The sequence below is a fragment of the Candoia aspera genome, chromosome 1 (genome assembly GCF_035149785.1).
Source record: "Candoia aspera isolate rCanAsp1 chromosome 1, rCanAsp1.hap2, whole genome shotgun sequence".
NCBI lineage: Eukaryota > Metazoa > Chordata > Lepidosauria > Squamata > Boidae > Candoia > Candoia aspera.
This window is the reverse complement of record NC_086153.1, coordinates 136,238,585-136,258,632: the sequence shown is the minus strand read 5'-3', so window position 1 is coordinate 136,258,632 and position 20,048 is coordinate 136,238,585. Positions and strand designations below refer to the sequence as shown.

Sequence of the window (20,048 nt, the reverse complement as noted above, 5' to 3'; positions counted from 1 at the left end):
GCTTTTGCCGATTCTGACTGGGGAGCAGATGTCAGTGACAGGAAATCCACTTCTGGGATTTTAATTCAATTTGCTGGGTCAAGCTTAGGCTGGCATTCTAGAAAGCAAACACTTGTTGCTCTTTCCATTGCAGAAGCAGAGTTTTATTCTCTAACACAAACCTGTAATGAGGTTATATGGTTTAAACATTTGTTAAACGACATAGGCATGGAAGTGAACCAGCCTATAACTGTTTATGAGGATAATCAAGCTTGCATTGCTATGGCAAAATCTGAAGCCTGCAAGAATAGGGCAAAACATATAGATATTAGATATCAATAAATCAAAGATATGATAAGAAAGGGACGCGGTGGCGCTGCGGGTTAAACCGCTGAGCTGCCGATCGGAAGGTCGGCGGTTCGAAACCGCGCGGCGGGGTGAGCTCCCGTTGCTTGTCCCAGCTCCTGCTCACCTAGCAGTTCGAAAACATGCAAGTGTGAGTAGATCAATAGGTACCGCTTCGGCGGGAAGGTAACGGCGTTCCAAGTCATGCTGGCCACATGACCCGGAAGTGTCTATGACAACGCCGGCTCCAAGGCTTAGAAACGGAGATGAGCACCGCCCCCTAGAGTCGGACATGACTGGACTTTACGTCAAGGGAAACCTTTACCTTTACCTTATGATAAGCAAAGGAGAAGTAATGTTGAAATATTGTGAATCAAAAGACATGATTGCTGATATTTTAACCAAACCTCTTGCTGTACCAAGACATACAGAGTTGTCAAAGAAAATTGGTTTGCATCTTATTCTGTAGTATAAAAAGGGGAGTGTTAATATGTTTTCTACTACAGATTAAGGTTACTATGGTAAGTAATCATTTTGGCCGGGTGAAGAGGTTGAATTTAATTGTCCTCTTTTCGGATGTTAATTTTTTGCACCTGGGGGGAAGAACTTGCCTGGACTTGTTTTAGTTTCAGTTTCCCTTCTGTGTAGGCTTGCAGAGAGTAAGCAGCTGAGAGATCTCTCCTCTCAGCAAACAGCCTTTAAATATGTTTTGTTTTCTGTAAATAAAATTATTTTTATAGAAATGCCTGGTGTGTGACTTTTCTGATCTCTCCTGGGCCAAATGCTTTCTTAGCACTCTGCCAACAATAGGTACATATCCCTACTGCACAAGTAGGCTACATTTATTGTATGTAGGTATGTGAACGTGTGTTTGTGTGCTGGTGTGTGTCTGTACACACACACACACAAACACAATTTTAAGAGGATTGAGCACTTACATTCAAATAAACGAAATGCTTTGAGAAGAAAAAAATGTATTTATTGACATGTTGGAAACAATGTTTGGCAATAGGCAATAAAATAATATGCATTTGCAGAGCCCCTGGAAAGCAAACATAATTCCACTTCGGAAAATGTTGGCCCTGGAAATATTTCCAGCCCATTCCTCTGAGTATAGGTGCAGAGGAGACAGCACCCAAAGATCCTTTAAAAATTAAGGCACTGATGAGAATCTTCAGGATATTACATCTGCTAGTTATTGTTGTTTATTAGAGCTCTGAGGTCCACCAGTGGCTTACAAGTTAAGGACATACGTTTAGAATTTAGATCAAAGTATCTCTGAGCCTAGGAATATGTTTCAGTACTACCTCCAGGAAAACCTACCCTACCATCCATCTGCAGTGTTTAGTTCTTTTCCATATATGGCCTTACAATATGGCCGGCATCTTCTGGTTGTTTGTCTTGAACCTCTAAACAGTATCTTGCCCTACGGTGGTGGTGGTGGTGGTGGGGCAATCTCTTTCAATGCCATGTTTAAAAATTTATCTTCAGATTTGGCATAAGCTGTTTGTCTTGGACTAATTTAACATCATTATCCTTGTATTTCTTTCTTTCTTTCTCCCATTCTCCATTTTATTCCACACTAGGCCTCTTGCTTTCTTTTGAAGTGGATGCTTCATTCAGATCCTTTCCACCTTCTTCTCTTCTGGCTTTTTCCCTCCCTTGTCCCTGTTTTACAGTCTTTAAAAAATAATCATTGACTACCCGTCCTTGTGAAGTCCAAAACACGGCAGTTGCATGGTACATTTCTGTGAACAGGGGGAAAATAAGCAGTCTTGGTGGCTGTCTTGCTTCCAAAGCTTAATGCCATAATCAAGTAGAAATCCATTTGGCCTCACTAGAGACCGAAGAAGAGCTAGAATGTCTTGCTGCATCAGTAGGCTTGAGGCAGAACCTTGATTCAGTACAACTTCAAGAGAAACACGAAGGCTGGATTATGTGTCTTATATTTTTTCTGTGAATATGGGTTTTTCTCCAACCCCAACCTCCCCTCCCAAATTCTTACAGTCAGATTGATCATTCACATTCAGGGCTATACATTCATCAAACTCTCTCTTAGAAACTGAAGCCTTTCACATTGAAGACTGAAGAGTAAGATTCTCTGATGCTATTAGATTATTTGGTTTCCTGTCAAGCAGAAAAAACTCAGCCATACTTCTGGCATATCATTTTTCTTTATGTGTGCAGAGGGGCATATAATTCTAAAATACTTTCAGAACAATCTGCTCATGTTTTACTAAGAAGTAAGGTCCACTATGGTTTATTTCCTAATAATTATATGTTTATCAGAATATTATACACACACACACACACACACACACTTCTTTTTATAACTTGGCTTATTCCTGAAAATACATGCATATACATGCACACACAGAGACACATGCCACTCCATCCATCCATCCAAAAATGCTGTTTACAGCTTGAACCATAACATTTTACATACTAGCTTTTGCCAGAGTCAGAGCTAAAGTGGGAGTGATCATATCGTTCATGCATTTATAAATGGATCATGCACCAAGTAAATGTATAAGTAAACATGGCAAGGACTCATGCCATTTCCATGCTAATTTCTAAGAAGATAGTGCACAGCTGCACTAGTATCTTTCTAATGCACAGCTGCATGTTGAATAAAGGGCTCACTTTCTCAATGGCTTTGCATATTGCACTAAACTACAGGTTGCTTGACCATGGTTTGTTGAATAAACTGTAAATAAGCAAATTAACAATTTAAGCCAACAATCATGGCTAATGAACCACTAGCTTTGTGGTTTGTAGAATAAAGTATGGCAAAACCAAAGACCACATTATGGTTTAACAGTTTATGTGAAACCCAGTGGTATAGCAAGTAAATGAAGTCTGCTTTCCAATCAGCATTTCTTTCTCTCTTCTTTCTCTGAAAGAAACAGATGAAAGGCAGGCAGGAATGTACACACAAAGCTGCATGTTTAGATAGTTTAGGTGTTTTACTTAGGGTCTGAGGACAAGAAGGAAATTTTATTGCTACTATCAAAAAAGATGTGTCCTAGGGAAGTCACCTGCCCTTTGACTGCTGAAAATTGAGGTTTTATCTAGACCACAATCTGAAGGTTCCCTGTCCTTGGTATAACCAAGGGCTGACTGGTCTGATCAGTAGGAGCTATTCAAGTCTTAGATTTTTTTTTTTTCCCAGCCTTGCTAATTGAGATTTTTTTTTTTTTTCCCATGGAGGGAATTTGAATTGTATCAGAATTCCATGGAAGGGGATTTGAATTGTATCTTCTTTTCCTTTTGAAAAATATTAGCATATTACTAATTAATTCATGAAATATCTATCACTTTAATTGTGGCAAGTTCTTAGCGGTATGGGGATACCAAGTCATCTTGTCTGCCTCCTGAAGAATCTGTATAATGACCAAGTAGCAACAGTAAGAACAGACCACGGAACAACGGACTGGTTTAAGATTGGGAAAGGAGTACGGCAGGGCTGTATACTCTCACCCTACCTATTCAACTTGTACGCAGAACACATCATGCGACAAGCTGGGCTTGAGGAATCCAAGGCTGGAGTTAAAATCGCTGGAAGAAACATTAACAATCTCAGATATGCAGATGATACCACTTTGATGGCTGAAAGTGAAGAGGAACTGAGGAGCCTTATGATGAAGGTGAAAGAAGAAAGTGCAAAAGCTGGCTTGCAACTAAACCTCAAAAAAACCAAGATTATGGCAACCAGCTTGATCGATAACTGGCAAATAGAGGGAGAAAATGTAGAAGCAGTGAAAGACTTCGTATTTCTAGGTGCGAAGATTACTGCAGATGCTGACTGCAGTCAGGAAATCAGAAGACGCTTAATCCTTGGGAGAAGAGCAATGGCAAATCTCGATAAAATAGTTAAGAGCAGAGACATCACACTGACAACAAAGGTCTGCATTGTTAAAGCAATGGTTTTCCCCGTAGTAACATATGGCTGCGAGAGCTGGACCATAAGGAAGGCTGAGAGAAGGAAGATCGATGCTTTTGAACTGTGGTGTTGGAGGAAAATTCTGAGAGTGCCTTGGACTGCAGGAAGATTAAACCAGTCCATCCTCCAGGAAATCAAGCCAGACTGCTCACTTGCGGGAATGATATTAAAGGCAAAACTGAAATACTTCGGCCACATAATGAGAAGACAGGACACCCTGGAGAAGATGCTGATGCTAGGGAGAGTGGAGGGCAAAAGGAAGAGGGGCCGACCAAGGGCAAGGTGGATGAATGATATTCTAGAGGTGACGGACTCGTCCCTGGGGGAGCTGGGGGTATTGACGACCGACAGGAAGCTCTGGCGTGGGCTGGTCCATGAAGTCACGAAGAGTCGGAAGCGACTGAATGAATAAACAACAACATCTATCACTTTTTTTCTTATGATACCCTGATAGCATAACTTTCCTGAGTCTCAGCTTGACCACTGTCTGAATCCATCAGCACCATTGCTACCATAAAAGTACATGGTCAAAATATGTAAGAAGTGGATTGTAGAAGAGATGCTTAATGTAGAAGTTGGCTCCAGGCCTGAAAACTGAGGACCATGGTCTAGTCAAGAAGTAGGCAATCTAGCAGCCTCCAGATATTTTGGACTTCAGTCTCCAATATCAGCCATCAGCATGAATGATGGACAAGAAATTCTGTACTATATTTTAAAATTTACAGTATTTTGTGAGCATTTTTTTGTTCTTATGTTTATAATGTTTTCTTTTTACATTCCTGGTCTTAAACCAGAATAAAATATCTGTCCGTCTATTTGTGAAATTGCTACATCTGTAGTCCAGAATTTTGCAAGGGCTTGACATCGGCCCTTCTGGCCTTCCCTTTTCCCTGGACTTCATTCTTGATTTAAAATATATGGACAGCTCTTTTTCTCTTCAGTGGATGTGGAAACTTATTTAATAGTAGAGGGGAAGACAGATTGTATTAATTCCTATTAATAAAAGTCCATAGGGTAGACCAGGATGTCCTGTAATCATGAGCAGTTGGAAGAATGGTTGAAACCAAGGGAAGATATTGAAGGAAGCATGCAACAGGTTTAAGTGAGAAATCCTAGTTAAATCTCACTCAACTGTGAGGTTTGCTGAATGACTTTGGACCAAATCACTTGTTCTCTTTCAATCTCTCATTTTAGGTTTAATGCTGTGAAATTAAAATACTGTTCTTGCAGATTATATACATATCAGTATATTATGCATATTATGTATATATGTATATTATGTATATATAAACTGATTGCTCTGCATCAGTTTATATATGCAGACCAAGATTGTAGACATAAGAAATTTGTGCTACTTTTCATAAGTAAATGCAAACTGAAAATGGGATTTCCATAGCACTTCTATTGCCCTCTGGTATTTTTCTTTTCCCATCAGTCCTCATTTTAAGATCAAGGAACTAGGTGAAAAATACAATAAAAGTCTTGGGTGATCCTCCAGATGTTGCTGAACTCTAATTCCTACCATCCTTATCTCTGGCCGTGGCCAACAAGCTGCTGGGAGCCATAGTTCAGCAATATCTGGCAGACTCCAGACAGCCCACCACTGATGAAATGTAAAAAAATTAGAATAAATAATCTGGTGAGAGAGTTTCCTTCCTTTTAAACAAAATCCTAGTTTGCCATGCAGCACATGCAGCATATTATACAAGAACATTCAAGCTGCAATACAAGGGAATTATTCTTTGTTTTAAAACAACAAAACAGTGGCCTTCATTTTCACAAAATCCTAAAAAATCATATCTGGAAAACAATGAATTATCAGCTTCAATAAAATAAATTATCAGTGAAAGAAATGATGATTTCACAAGGACAAATTGAGTACCCTGAGATCTTTCTAAGGTGTGTTGCTTGAATTATATTTATTTATCATTAGTATTCTCAATCAGATTCAAAGCATGTTCTCCTTAAAATTCTGTGAACATTTTAAAATTGCAATAATTATCACTTTTTAAAAAACTTTAAAAGTGATGTTCATTTATTCTAATCAAAATAAAAGTCAGTGGAATTTGCCTTGTAAAAATGGCTTTGGAAAATGGTTTCTAACATCAGTAAAAAACATTCAGAGTTAAAATCTTTGGCAGTTGATTTTAATTTGCTAATAATACTTGGATGAGCATTTTGTTTATATGTTCCCAGGTGTTTGGGGGCTTTTACTTTTTCTTTTCTTTTACTCCAGTCATGATTTCAAATAAACTCTGCCTTTGATTTGAAACAAAAATATTTCTGTTCCCCCATCCCACCCCATATTCTGTGTCTTTCATTACATTTTGTTAAACAGTTGTTGAATGCTAATGCTAGTGCTTAAAAATTGGTGAACCCTTTTGAATTCTCAATATTTCTGCATAAATATGACCTAAAACATGATCTGTTCTCCACACAAGTCCTAAGACTAAATAAAGAGAATCCAATTGAACAAATGAGTCAAAAACATTATACTTTTTCAATTATTTATTGAGGAAAATGATCCAAAGTTACATATTTGTGTGTGACAAAAGTAGGTAAACCTCTAGGATTATCAGTTCATTTGAAGGGGAAATTAGAATCAGAAGTTTCAGTGAATTGGACGATAATCAGTTGTGAGCGTGGGAGGTCCTGCCTTTTTAGAGAACTGAATTCTAGGTATTCAGTATCAAAGTCTGGTCTTCACAACAGAGGAATGTGGAAGTGTGTCATGGCTCGAACAAAGGAGGTTTCTGAAGACGTCTGAAAAACAGCTGTTGATGCTCACCAGGCTGCAAAAGGTTACAAAACTTTTTCCAAAGAGTTTGGACTCTACCAATCCATTGTCAGGCAAACAGTGTACAAATGGAAGCGATTCGACACCATTGTTATCCTCCCCAGGAGTGGTCAACCAACCAAGATCACACCAAGAGCAAGGCGTGTAATACTCCAGGAGGTCTCAAAGAACCCCAGGGTAACATCTGAGGAACTAAAGGTCTCTCTTGTATTGGCAAATGCCAGTGTTTGTGAAACCCTCACCAGGAAAACACTGAACAACAATGGTATGCATTGGTAGGGTTTCAAGGAGAAAGCCACTATTCCCCAAAAAGAACATTACTGCCCGTCAGTTTGCAAAAACCCACATGGATAAGCCAGAAGGCTATTGGAAGAATATTCTGTGGACAGATGAGACCAAAATAGAACTTTTTGGCTTGAATGAAAAGTATTATGTTTGGTGAAAGGCAAACACTGCATTCCAACGTAAGAACCTTATCCCATCTGTGAAACATGGTGGCAGTATTATGATTTGAGCCTGCTTTGCTGCCTCTGGACTAGGATGGCTTGCCATCCTTGATGAAGCTATGAATTCTGAATTGTACCAGCAAATTCTACGGGAAAAAGTCAGGGTATCTGTCCATGAACTGAAGCTCAAGAGAAAGTGGGTCATGCAGCAAGACAGTGACCCAAAACACATGTCATACGACCAAAGAATGGTTGAAAGAAGAAAGTTAATGTTTTGGAATGGCCAACTCAAAGTCCTGACCTTAATCCTGTAGAAATGTTGTGAAAGGACATGAGCGAGCAGTTCCTGTGAGGAAGCCTGCCAACATCCCTGAGTTGAAGCTGTTCTGTACAGAGAAATGGGCTAAAATTTCTCCAAGCTGACATGCAGGACTGATCAACAATTATCGGAAACATTTAGTTGCAGTTATTGCTGCCCAAGAGGGGCACACCACTTACTGAAAGCAAAAGTTCACCTACTTTTGCCACACACAATATGTAGCTTTGGATCATTTTCCTCAATAAATAAATGAACAAGTATAATGTTTTTGACTCATTTGTTTAATTGGGTTCTCTTTATCTAGTTTTAGGATTTGTGTGGAAAACAGATATTTTGTGTCATATTTATGCAGAAATATTGAGAATTCAAAAGAGCTCACAAATCTTTAAGCACCACTGTATATATATTTCATATATTTTCCAAACTCATTTTTTCCTTAGGATTAAGGATGACCCTTGATAATGGTTGTTTACTTAAATCAGGAGGCATCACGGAGACCCTGGGGCCACTTACAGGTCTCAGAAACCTTGAGTACCCTCCCACAGCCCCTTCAAGACTTTCACTAAATTAAATGCAGTGTAAATTAAATCCAATTTAGTTTTTGTGTTAGCTTCATGTAAATCAAATCAAATCAAATCTTTATTACAGTCATAGACCAGCATAGCTCCATCAATCTTTTCACTTATAGTCCCCAGCCTGCCAATCAAATACGGCTTTTTGCCTAGAAGAAAAACCCAGACCCCTGATCTAAATAGGCAGGAATTGTTCCTCCCCCCTCCCCCACCCCCACGCTCTTTAATATCTTTTCCTAATTTGGGTTTTGTTCCTTTACTTACATCACTGAACATTTTTCAAGAGACACCAATGTAAGAATTGTGAACATAAATTAGAACTGTGATAATCTAACAGTGGTCTCTTAGACTGGACACTGGATGCTATTAATGAGTATGACGATCAATTTTCTTCAAATGAGACCAAGACAACAGCTCCCTGTCATCAAGAGCTTTTCTGCTTCTACCCACCATTTGATGATTTGACACAGAAGGAAATCAGTTTCATTCAGCAGTTCAAGTCTTAGTAGGGACAAATAAGAGATTAATAAAAATAAAAAGTAACGTTGAGATACTTTTTCACATGCCACAATGGTTAAAATGAGTCAAATCCCCTTGTGGGCACAAAATGCACTGGGTGAATTTGGGCCAACCCAAACCTATCTCCTAGGATTATTGCTGTGAAGTTAAATGGAGTGAGGTAGGGAACCATGTATGTATTACCTTCAGTTACTGAAGAAAAGATGGAATATAAATGTAATTAAAAAGTGTCCATTTCAGGTTCAACTTGGTGATACCATAAATAAATATCACTCTCACTTTATGTTTGGGGGGAGATGGGCGGTGTAGAAATTTGAATAATAAATTTTAAAAATCTTTAAAATATTTTTAACCTTATTCTGCTGTCCCATACAACTTGTGAGACAGCATATTCATATTCTGGAGAATATGAATATGCTGGGCCCTCCTCCGTGGTGGCTCCCTCCCTTTGGAACATCATTCACACAGGTATAAGATTGGCCCCCTCCTTGCTCCTTTTCCGGAAGGCCCCTTTGCCGGAGGGTGTCAATTGTGTTTTTATGGTTTTTAATTCTGGAAGCCACCCGGAGTCACTGTTGGGCAGCCTTATAAATCTGTTTAATAAATAAATACATAATAAATTCTTGCTGTACAGAATAATAGCAAAAAGAGAGGATTACCTGAGAGCAATGTCTTCTTAGATTAAAGGCATGCCAAAGGTAACAGGCATATTTTGGAGTTCTTCGATTTACATTGTTGCATTTTGTGCTTACAGGGTTGCGTGGGAACCCATGGGAGACGGAAAAAGGTTGATTTCTCTGGCTGATAATCACTTGCTTCTATGGGATTTACAACAAAGTTCGACCAAGGCTGTGGTAAGGAGTGTATCCCATAATATTTGGCATACTTGCCTATCTGAATGCTCTTGCTATAGAATAGATTGCTAACATTTTCAGGCATTATAAGCATTGCCAAGTGTTAGTTCAAGTCTGTCGGAAGAGTGATAAATAGTTTCAAACATTATAAGAGAAACTTTTTGGTTGTCGTTGTTGAAAAGCTGCACGTTGTTCATAGCAGCAGCAGAACAGTCATAGCTGCAAAGCCTTTCCTTGTGTATCCAAGCCTAGGTCTCTACCTCCCCCACTGCTTGTGGGTCACCCAGAAAGCTTTCTTTGCTCCTTTCCAGTGATTGCCAGTGTTACATGAGCTTGTTCCATCAGTTACTCGCTGTCTCCCTTGCCAACTGTTGGCCAATTCCCTTTCTAGAGTAAAATCTGTTTGCATGCAGTGATCAACATTCTTGTCTGACTGAAGTGTCAGAACGTTATAGACACGCTTGCATTTCCTCTCCTTCCTCTCAGTCCCTCGGGCTCCTCTGCCTTGCCTTGGTTTAAGGTTCTTTGAATATTAATTAGGCTTTCACTGTCCTAGACAGGTTCTTTTGCTCATAATCTCCAAGTTACCATATTTCTCCTTAATTCCAATCTGTATCAAATATAGGTATTACCTTTGGGATGTTCTCCAGTATGTCATAAGTCATACTGCTTAATAGAAAGAATTTTTCACTGAACCGCAAGTTTGTTGGCTTTCACATGTACTCTGCTTGAATTCAGTAACAGAAATTGATCACTGGCACATGCTTTCATTAGCTGTGCTGTTCCTCCAAATTAAAATGATTCAAATTAACTCGTTCACTTCATTTACAGTTGCCTGCGCAATTTCTCTGTAAGTGAAGGCTATGTGTGTGTGTTATGCACTAAAGGAAAAAAACAGAAAAGGTTTGCTCCAGGTTTGGTGCCCTGCAAAGCTGACTTCTGTGCTTAAACTGATTATGCAGATTAAGATGATTTCCATACATTTGGCTGTTTTGCATAATTGATGGTTTGCTAATTGTGAAGATGGGTTGGAAAGTCTGTAATCATGCTCTCTGTATCTGTTGTGCTCCTCCCATCTCCAATTATAAAGTATCATCCAAGTGTTGTTCACTCACACAGAGACAAACATTTTTAAAGGAAATTCAAAACAGCGACTGATGTGCAGGAGATGGAATAATGATTTGGATCCTACCATCCATGACCAAGATCCTCTCACACAGTGAGCTTTTCCAAATGCTGTGTTCCCGGGCTTCTGGTGGGAACGGCAGACTGAACGGCTGTGCCTGCTGGTTCAGGGGTGGAGCTGACAACATGGTAACTTTTTTCAGGCTCGGGCAGATTTTCCTGAAGCCCAGAAATGTTCTCTGGATCAAGAAGAATACCTGGAATCATCCCATCTGTCCTCCAGATGGCTGTTTGCAGCCAGAAGGTCGCAAACAGTGTTTTGCATTTGACTGGTAAGAGCCAGCTGGAAGGCAGGGACGTCATCATTTTCCAAGCCACGATGTAGCCTTAAAGGGATACTAAGACCAGCCACCCCATTTCTAAATCACCAATTTGAATTTTTTTTTTAAGTATATGTGCCCCAAGAGAGGCTTTCTACAGCGAGGAAAAGCTGGTTCTCTTGGTGCTTAACGTTATTTTTGGGATTACTTTTTTAAAAAAAATTCTTTTAAGTTTTGGATTTCATTTTCCTTCCAAAGGAAATTCCAGAGATTGAGAGTAAACAATTGTCTTCCTGTTATTATTTTTGTATTAAATTTGAAGATATTAGCAGTTTCCTACACATTGAACTGGCTGATTTGAACCTTCAGTTTTCTGTTTTACTTTCCCTTGAGAACTTTCTGTTATCTCACTTTCACTTTATGTAAACACACTTTGGAACTCATATCTTTGACTTTCATTGGTTAAGCTCCTAGGGGGTGCCATAATCTGCTGCGTGAGACATGGAGAATTTTGAACAGATTCTTTCTGACTTTCATCAGGATTTTAAACAGATTTCTTCTGACTTCTGTCAAGCTTTTATGCAAGATATCCAGGACGCTGTGGAAAATATGAGATCTAAAATGTGCCATCAGGTTAGGGATGTGGTGGATGAAATTGAGGAATTTAAGAGCGATAGAAAGGTTTTTTTAAGACTGAGATTGGGATTTTTATCAAGATGCTGGATGAAGATTGGATAATGGAGTTGGAGAAATCTAAGGGAGAGAGTGATCTGCAAACCATAAGTAAAATCGATCTCCTGGTGGAATGCCATGAAAAGAACCTGGAATTTTTGAGGGGGGCAGTTGGGCTGTTTGATTCTTTCAGAAGGAAAGCTCTGGGCACATTGTGGGGATATGTAACTCCTTTGGTTTATTCTGAAGTGGGATAAGGATTGAAGAATGTTCAGCTGGCTTGCTTTAAGGATTTGGTTGATGCTATTTGCCTTTAAAGATTTGGATTTAGTGTTTTGAATTGGCTTTGTCTTTTGGGTTTATTAAGATTAAAATTATTAAAGCTGTTGTATTGGGTTAAAGAATGTTTATCTGGTTTGCTTTAAGGATTTGATTGATGCTGTTCACTTTTAAAGATACGGAATTACTGTTTTGAACTGTCTTTGTTTTTGGGGTTTATTAAGATTGGAATTATTAAAATTGTACTATTAGGTATAATAGCAGACAACTTATGTGCTTTTTAATGTGATTCTTATTATAGTAGACAGAAATGTATAGAATAGTAGTAGGAAGGGAATAATTAAATATGCTTTATCTTTTGGAGGGGAGAAAGATACTTAGGAAGTTTATAAGAACTTTTTTTTCTTTATTTTAATATAAGGGGGGGGGAGTAACTGTACTTAGTGTTTTTTATTACGTATTATATAGAACATTATGGAATGTTCTGTCAGTCATTCCATAAAGTGGAATGACTTATAGAAATAATGTGGTGTTTGGTTTAATATAGAGTAAGAGATTGATTATGAAAATGTTTGTATATCCTTGCTGTTAAAAGTCAGAAGCCACATCTTTTTGTAAATCTGAAAAAATTTTCTCTTGTGTTTCCACACCTTTTTAGTTTTTTTTTCTTTCTTTGTAGTTTTTTTGTTTTTCTGTAGTTTTTTTTCTTCTTTGGAAACTTAATAAAAATTACTATAAAAACAAATGGTGTGTTCCCATTGTGTCCCATTACAAGTCTTTCATGAATGTTAAGGAACCTTTATAACAATCTGGACTTTGCTGCAGCAGGGACCAGTGAAATCAGTGAAAGTGAAGAGGAAAAAGAAATCACTGAAAAATCAGATCTCTTTCCTTGAAGAGATTCCTTATTATATCCAGCAGTGTTCAGTCCAACACTAAACTTGGGAGTTTCAGTGGAATGCCACTGTGCTTTATACATTTTAAAGCATTCCAGCCTGAATATGTAAACTTTAACTATCTCAGTAGTTTTATTCGCAAAATAAGTGTTGAATTTTTGCTTCCTTGCATGTGTAAGTGTTAGGATCTGCTGAGCAGTATTGTATCAGTCCAACTTCTCAGGTCATTCTGCACTATCAAAGATTCTTGTGTCTTGCAGAAGCTGGATAGTATCTTTCCTTCTTGTGTAACCATAAAACGAGAGCTACATCTGTGTTCCTTCTTTATGGATATGAAATCCAGTGTAGGATTGAACATTTGCATGGTGGTGGTGATGGGGAGATAGAATAGCTGAGGAAAGAGATTAGGAAATGTTTTTTTCTTAAGGTGCCACAATATTATTTGTGATGGAATTGTGGTTTGTGGCTTATGAACTACTTGGATTTCATTATTAAGAATCATCCATGTGTTCCATCGCTTATAAAAATGTTAAGGGTCCCTTATTTCCATGATTTCCTAGATTCATTGCTGCCATTATCCCACCAAAAATAGCAAGTGCAGCCCCAGTCAATGGAAAGTTGTTCATTCCTGTCTCCCTCTTGTGTATTGCAGACAAATCTATCTACAGATGCTGAGCAAATAGGCAGTGTTTTTCCCACACTCCACTTTAAGGGCATTTCTGTATTGCCATCTTGTCCCTGAACCTCTCTTTTTGTTTTGTTTTTGTTTCTTGTCTTAAAATTTATATTTATATATATATTTATATATATAAAATATCTTGTTTTAAAAATAAGCTATTGTACACCAATACTCTGTGGTAGGCAGTGATAAAATATTAGTCATGGTCCAAAGTGCTACAAACAGAACCTTGCATTCCCTGACCAATGTTTCCTATGTTCAGGTACGATAGTCCTATCTATCAGCAGTGATAGTTCCTGGATACAAGGATGCATTACCCGTGATCCTAAATTTTTGATTTTGTGTGTTTCTGTGAATGTGCCTGCTTTAAGTTCCTCTGTCTCTTTCTTTCACGTATGGAAAGAAATTCTGAATTCAACAAAGAGAGTGAAGCTGTATAGACCTTGGACTTATTGTGTCTACACCTGCATGCACACTATTCTGAATGATACTTTAAAGAGTAAGAATGGAGAATATTATTAAATATTAAGAAACAAATTTGGCAGTAATTGGCACTGTGACTTAGATAGGTTGTGGATGTCTCAAGCACTTTAAATGTTGCAAAATCACATATAAACCAACTTTTGCGTGGGTATACAAACAGATTACCTGGAAAGCAGAAAGCCCAGGTAAATTCTCAACACTCTGTAAAGGCATACTGGCAGTTCATGTTCTGGGAAGCGTTAGACAAAAAGTAGCCCAATAATCAAGCTCACAGGATCTGGCTCCATTGAAGGTAATTGTTTCTACCTGCAACATTTTGTCTAATGAATGAAATGAACTAATTATATTTCATAATTCCGGCTTGTCATTGACTTAAAAAAATGTTCTGTAAAGGAAGCAGTTTGAGCTAGGCACTGGGCATGTGTAATCTCTCCCTTTGGAGAGAGAAAATATAGAGGAGTACTGAAAGGTCTTGGGACAGCTACCTTCTTCTCTACACAGTGATGGAAGCCCAAATCTCATTCCAGCAATCTAAACAGGTTCACCATTGAGAGAGAGAGCATAGGTTACTCCACATCCAACATTTGAATTGTTGTTTTTTAAAGCAATATGACCAAAGTTTGGAAGTTGTTTTGTTTAAAGCATAATTATCAGGTCTTTTTTCCCTTCTTACTCTTGTGATACTTAAAAAAAAAAAGAACAGTATTTCTAAGGTAGTCCTTCAGAATACACATACATTCTTGTGCCAAACAGGATAATGCACAACATGCATGAAGTTAGTGATATACTGTATTATAGAATGGAATTATAATCCAACGTAAGAATAACTCAGTGTTTTCAGGTTCAAGCTGCTCTGCTTGTTATTGCCTCTAAGTTGCTGTTACTATTGTTGCTCGGATTAATCGTGTATTGGAGATGCTCATTTGGATTGTTTTTGGTGCACAGCTGTCAAATTCAGTTGCGTTGGAAGGAAAAGGACAGCTAAAGTTTACATCTGGAAAATGGAGTCCTCACCACAATTGTACTCAGATTGCCACAGCCAACGACACTGCCATTCGGGGATGGGATATACGAACTATGAAGTAAGAAGCATGATTCTTTGTGTCCTTAAAACAAAAAGCCAACAAAGCAAGTTATGCTACATTTCTGGCAAGTTCCTCCTACTTCGATAAAAATGGGCAGCAGAAATGGTTACCATATTAGCTGTTCTAGCTTGCATGCCTGGCATAGCAGTAATAACTAACCTGTCACATTTTCACCTGCCATTGCTTTAATAACTAACCTGTCACATTTCCCCCTTGTCTTTGCATCTAATGAGATACACACCTTCCCTCTCTTGCTGAAGTAAATCATAAATCTCCCATTAGATAAAATGAAATAGATTACCCTAAGTGATTTTTTAAAAAATGTCATTTGAACTCAGTAATATAGTTCAGAACTGACTAACACAGCCTTACATGTTGGATCTGGATTTGAAAGCTATTTGACTGATGCCCTGTTTCCTTTTAAAAAGTTTTACTGCTTTTCCTTTTTTTTTTAACACCCCTCTTTTTTTTTTAAACCCTTCAGTTCCTGTTTGATTTTGATGGTATAAGATAATACACCAGGCATTTCCATTTTGTTAACAGCTAGTACACGTTTATTCGGTGTTGGGGTTGCAACATATCACAATTTTGAATGCTAGCAAAGCTAATACTTCAATATAAGAAATATAGGACTACTTTCCTGGTCAAGTTGTGATTTTGATAAGCAGAGGAGTGATGTTGTGCACATCTGTTGCCATGACAACAGAAGTCTGTGCCAGCTTTTTTAAGATACAGCTTATCCCCTTAGCACACAGTAATTTATCACTCGCCTTGGAAGACGGATGTCTTGTAATAACTTCCACTGCCTTAAAGGGAGAGATGCCTTTAAATTCAGTTTTATGTCTCCTGCATGCTCATGGGGAGGAGGATTATATTTCCATTGTTTCCAATTATGCTTCTTGATAGCAATCCCACCCCCATCAATTCAATTAGGAAATGCTAAAAATACATGTTTAAAGTGCTTCATGTTTTTCAGTCACTCTCCCTTTTGATTTTCTATAAGAACGTACAGTACATAGCAATGTAATGTCTATGGTAGGCCATTATTAACAAATTGTTAGCCAGTCCATGACATCTTATTATCATGCGCATTATCCCTCTTACCCCAGGCTTTGTTGGTAGCCTGTTTAGCAATTGACCAGACTTTCTTTTAGCTCTTCATGGCTTGGGCCACAATATCTTGAGGAGGGCTTGTGCCGTGAGATCATCTTCCTAGAGCCTGACCGAGGTGTTCTCCCATGCTGAGGCTACTTGGAAACAGGCTTTTCTGTCGTATTTGCCCCGTCTTGGTTGAATAGTAATTGGCCCCCTCAATTCCTGGATGCTGATTTAAGCAGCCAGATCTTAACAAGCTTTCTAAATCTTAAAAATGAAAATGCTGATCTTATTTCTGGGGGTAACTGTTTCCAAAGAAGGAATACTCTGGCAGACAGTGTTTCCCACCATACCTCACTGGCACAACTTGAGCAGACAAATTTTATTTGGGACATGTTTTGCAGACATCTTGGTCCTATGCCATGTAGAACCTTAAAGGTTGTTACCAGCACCTTGGATTACACTTGGAAACAAACTGGCAGCCAGTTCTGTCTGTCTGTCTGTCTGTCTATCAGCTGCTTCAGTCAAAGTGACCTAAATAACCTAAATAATATCAGTAAACCATGAATAACATAAGAAATAATATACAATAAAAGAAATATCAGATATAATTATGATTAAAAGTTGGAATTAATATAATATTCCTGGCATCAGGGTGCTATTGCAGTCAAGTGTCCCAAAAGCCACCTGGGACAGCCAGTTGTTTACAAGCTTCTGGAAGGCCGCCAAAGTGGGAGCAGCTTTTGATTTGGGATGCCAGCTGTTGCAGAGGAAGGAAGCCCACGGAGGGAATGCCCTCCAGTACAGCTCCTGAGGTGCTGGTGTTATATGACACTATCAGGGCATTTCCATCCTGGCTGAAGTTGCTAGGCAGCCTTCAAGAACAGACTCATGTACTGTAGAATAAGCTAGAGTAGGCAAATTTTCCAATCCAAATACGTAGTGTGTGTATTTTTAGATTATCTTCTGGTGATATTTTAGCCTCCACTGCTTTTAATTGGTTTCTGTTTTTAATTGCTTGGGTTTTAAAAATTAATTTATTTTATTGTGGTATGCTTGATTAGATTTGCATGTTCTTAGAATCCTAAAATCATAAAATTAGAACTCAGCGGAATCCACTCCTTCTCAGTGCAAGAATCCAAATTAAAGACAGACGGCCATCTAGCCTCTGCTTAGTGTAAAAGGGCCCACCACCTCTCTGAGTAACTACTTCCATTGTTGAACTGTTCTTACTATTAGGAAGTTTTTCCTCTAACATTCAGGGAAATCAGCCTTCTGGCAGGTTAAATCCATAATTCCATGTCCTGCATCCTGGAACTAAAGATAATAGATTTTCTCTTCTTCTGTGTGATACCTTTTCAAGTATTTGAAAAGTGCTGTTGTATTCCTTCTCTGCTCTTCTCAAGGCCATTGTTGGCCCAGAGAATTCTTAGTGATAGGGTGATTGAGGTCAGTCTTTAAAATAAATAAATAAACATGTTTACATTGCATTTTTTTAGAGAGCCAGTTTGGTGTAGTGGTTAAGGCATCAGACTAGAAACTGGGAGACTGCGAGTTCTAGTCCCGCCTTAGGCACCAAGCCAGCTGGGTGACCTTGGGCCAGCCACTGTCTCAGCCCTAGGAAGGTGGCAGTGGCAAACCACTTCTGAAAAACTCTGCCAAGAAAACTGCAGGGACTTGTCCAGGCAGTCTCCGAGAATTGGACACGATTGAACGGATTAAAAAAACTTTTTTTTAAACAGCTCCCGGTGCTGATATTGTTTGCTGATGTTTCACAAGACTGAATTATTGTAGTAACACAGCTTATAATTTTCCCTCCCCACACAATTATGACCCTGTAGTTTTTTGTGTTGCTGGTTCCATGCTACTTCAAGATACTCATTTTTAAACTGACAGTTGCTTCTGCCAGTGGATGCCAAAAGAGTGAACCAAGTTCGCAGTCAAGTGAGAATGAAACAGCATGTTCTCTTTGAGTCAGTGCCAGCAAGAGGTATCTGTAACCAGCATCCCACCTGCCTCAAATCTACAGTGGTGCACTGTGACATGCACATATGGTGATCTCTGACTACTCATTAGTTCCTTGTCCCCCGTTCTCCTACATAGAAGATGGACTTTGGCATTGATACAAGTTCCCAGTGATGCTGCCAATATGATAAAGACAAGAATCTAATGAACAGTTACTTCCCCCTATCTGCTGCCCTATTGCAATACAGGGAAGAGTGATGGATATGATGGTGTGTGTATAGGTGTTGGAAGTTCTGTATTCATATAATGGGAGGTCCCATATCGTTTGCTCATAATAAATTATCTCTTCCCAGACATTCAGTTCAGACAGTAGTTTTAAAGAAGTGAAGCAGAGATGCTAAGACTTGCCACCAGAACAGATGCAGCAAGTTATCATTCCTTAAATGGACACAGATAAATTTGCAGTGCAAACATGCCCCCCTTTTTTATTAGCGCTCTGCCTAGCTCTCATTATAGATGTATTTGTTCTTGATTAATCTTTTTTCATTTCTCCTACAGCCAAATATATTGTATAGAAAATGCTCATGGACAGCTGGTGCGGGACCTAGATTTTAATCCCAACAAGCAGTATTATCTGGCTAGTTGTGGAGATGACTGCAAGGTGAAATTCTGGGACACCCGAAACGTCAATGAGCCAGTGAAGACCCTAGAAGAACATTCTCACTGGTAAAGTGAACTTATTTGTCAGTTTCCTAAAATTCAGTTTTCATTGTCCTGTTCTGAAAAACTTCCAGACAAGTTCATCTTGGATTAAAGATCTTCATCTTTTTCTCAGCACAACAAATATTTTATGCAGCTTGTACACCTTAAAAGCTAAAAAATGCTTGTTTTCTAGGAATGTATTGCCCACACTGTATTTTGTATGCTGAAAAGTACTTTTAATATGTGTTTAGAGTAGAGCTTCATTATTTCTTTTTGTGGAAGATTAACATTGAAAGATTTTTGTATTGCCAAGGGATAGTATGTTCATATTTCACAATTCTTTATGGCAGCACTACAGTATATGTGGGAAAACAATTCTGAACCTTGAAGTCACTTAGTACAAGATGCACTTCTTAACATCTTTTCTTATTGAATAGACTATTTATCTATTATAGCAGCAGAACATCTGGAGACATTATTGACATAATATTTAAACCTGAAAACACAATAATGTTAAATCCCTTTTTATGGACTCTTTTACTGTTCACTGTAAGGACCTGGGGATAATTTGAATTATCCAAATAAATAAAAGTAATTTTTTTCTTTACTTCAAGGAAAATGTTACATGTTCTTTATATGTTCATGCAAACACTGGATTTACAATATTTTGATGGATTTTGGTTTAAAAATATTAAGACTTCTGCTTTAAGGGGAACAACAAGAAGACCAGGTATTAAACCACTTGCAGGCTCAAGTCTGGGCAGTTCCACACCAAGACTGCTTACCAATTCAAATGGAAAGGAACTAGACCACTGCTCCATTTGAGAACTTAGTCAGTTTATTTCTGCCTCAGCTGTGTTGTATTAGAAAATACAGTAAAACAAGTCATTTGCTTGCTTGGTTGTGTTCCTTTCCTTCACTGAGATTGCAGGTTTGAAGATCATCATAAATTGTCTTTAAATTGATTCTGAGG

At 38.4% G+C, this 20,048-nt stretch overlaps 1 protein-coding gene across 2 annotated transcripts in view; it reads left to right on the top strand.

The window, feature by feature from the left end:
• Positions 1 to 20,048, top strand: part of EIPR1 (EARP complex and GARP complex interacting protein 1) — a 75,962-nt gene that overhangs the window by 41,737 nt on the left and 14,177 nt on the right. For both annotated transcript variants that reach the window (XM_063314053.1, XM_063314060.1), the window contains 3 exons: positions 9,675 to 9,774; positions 15,174 to 15,310; positions 18,932 to 19,099. In XM_063314053.1, the coding sequence (XP_063170123.1) occupies positions 9,675 to 9,774; positions 15,174 to 15,310; positions 18,932 to 19,099 (405 nt within the window). The remainder of the gene's footprint in view (positions 1 to 9,674; positions 9,775 to 15,173; positions 15,311 to 18,931; positions 19,100 to 20,048) is intronic.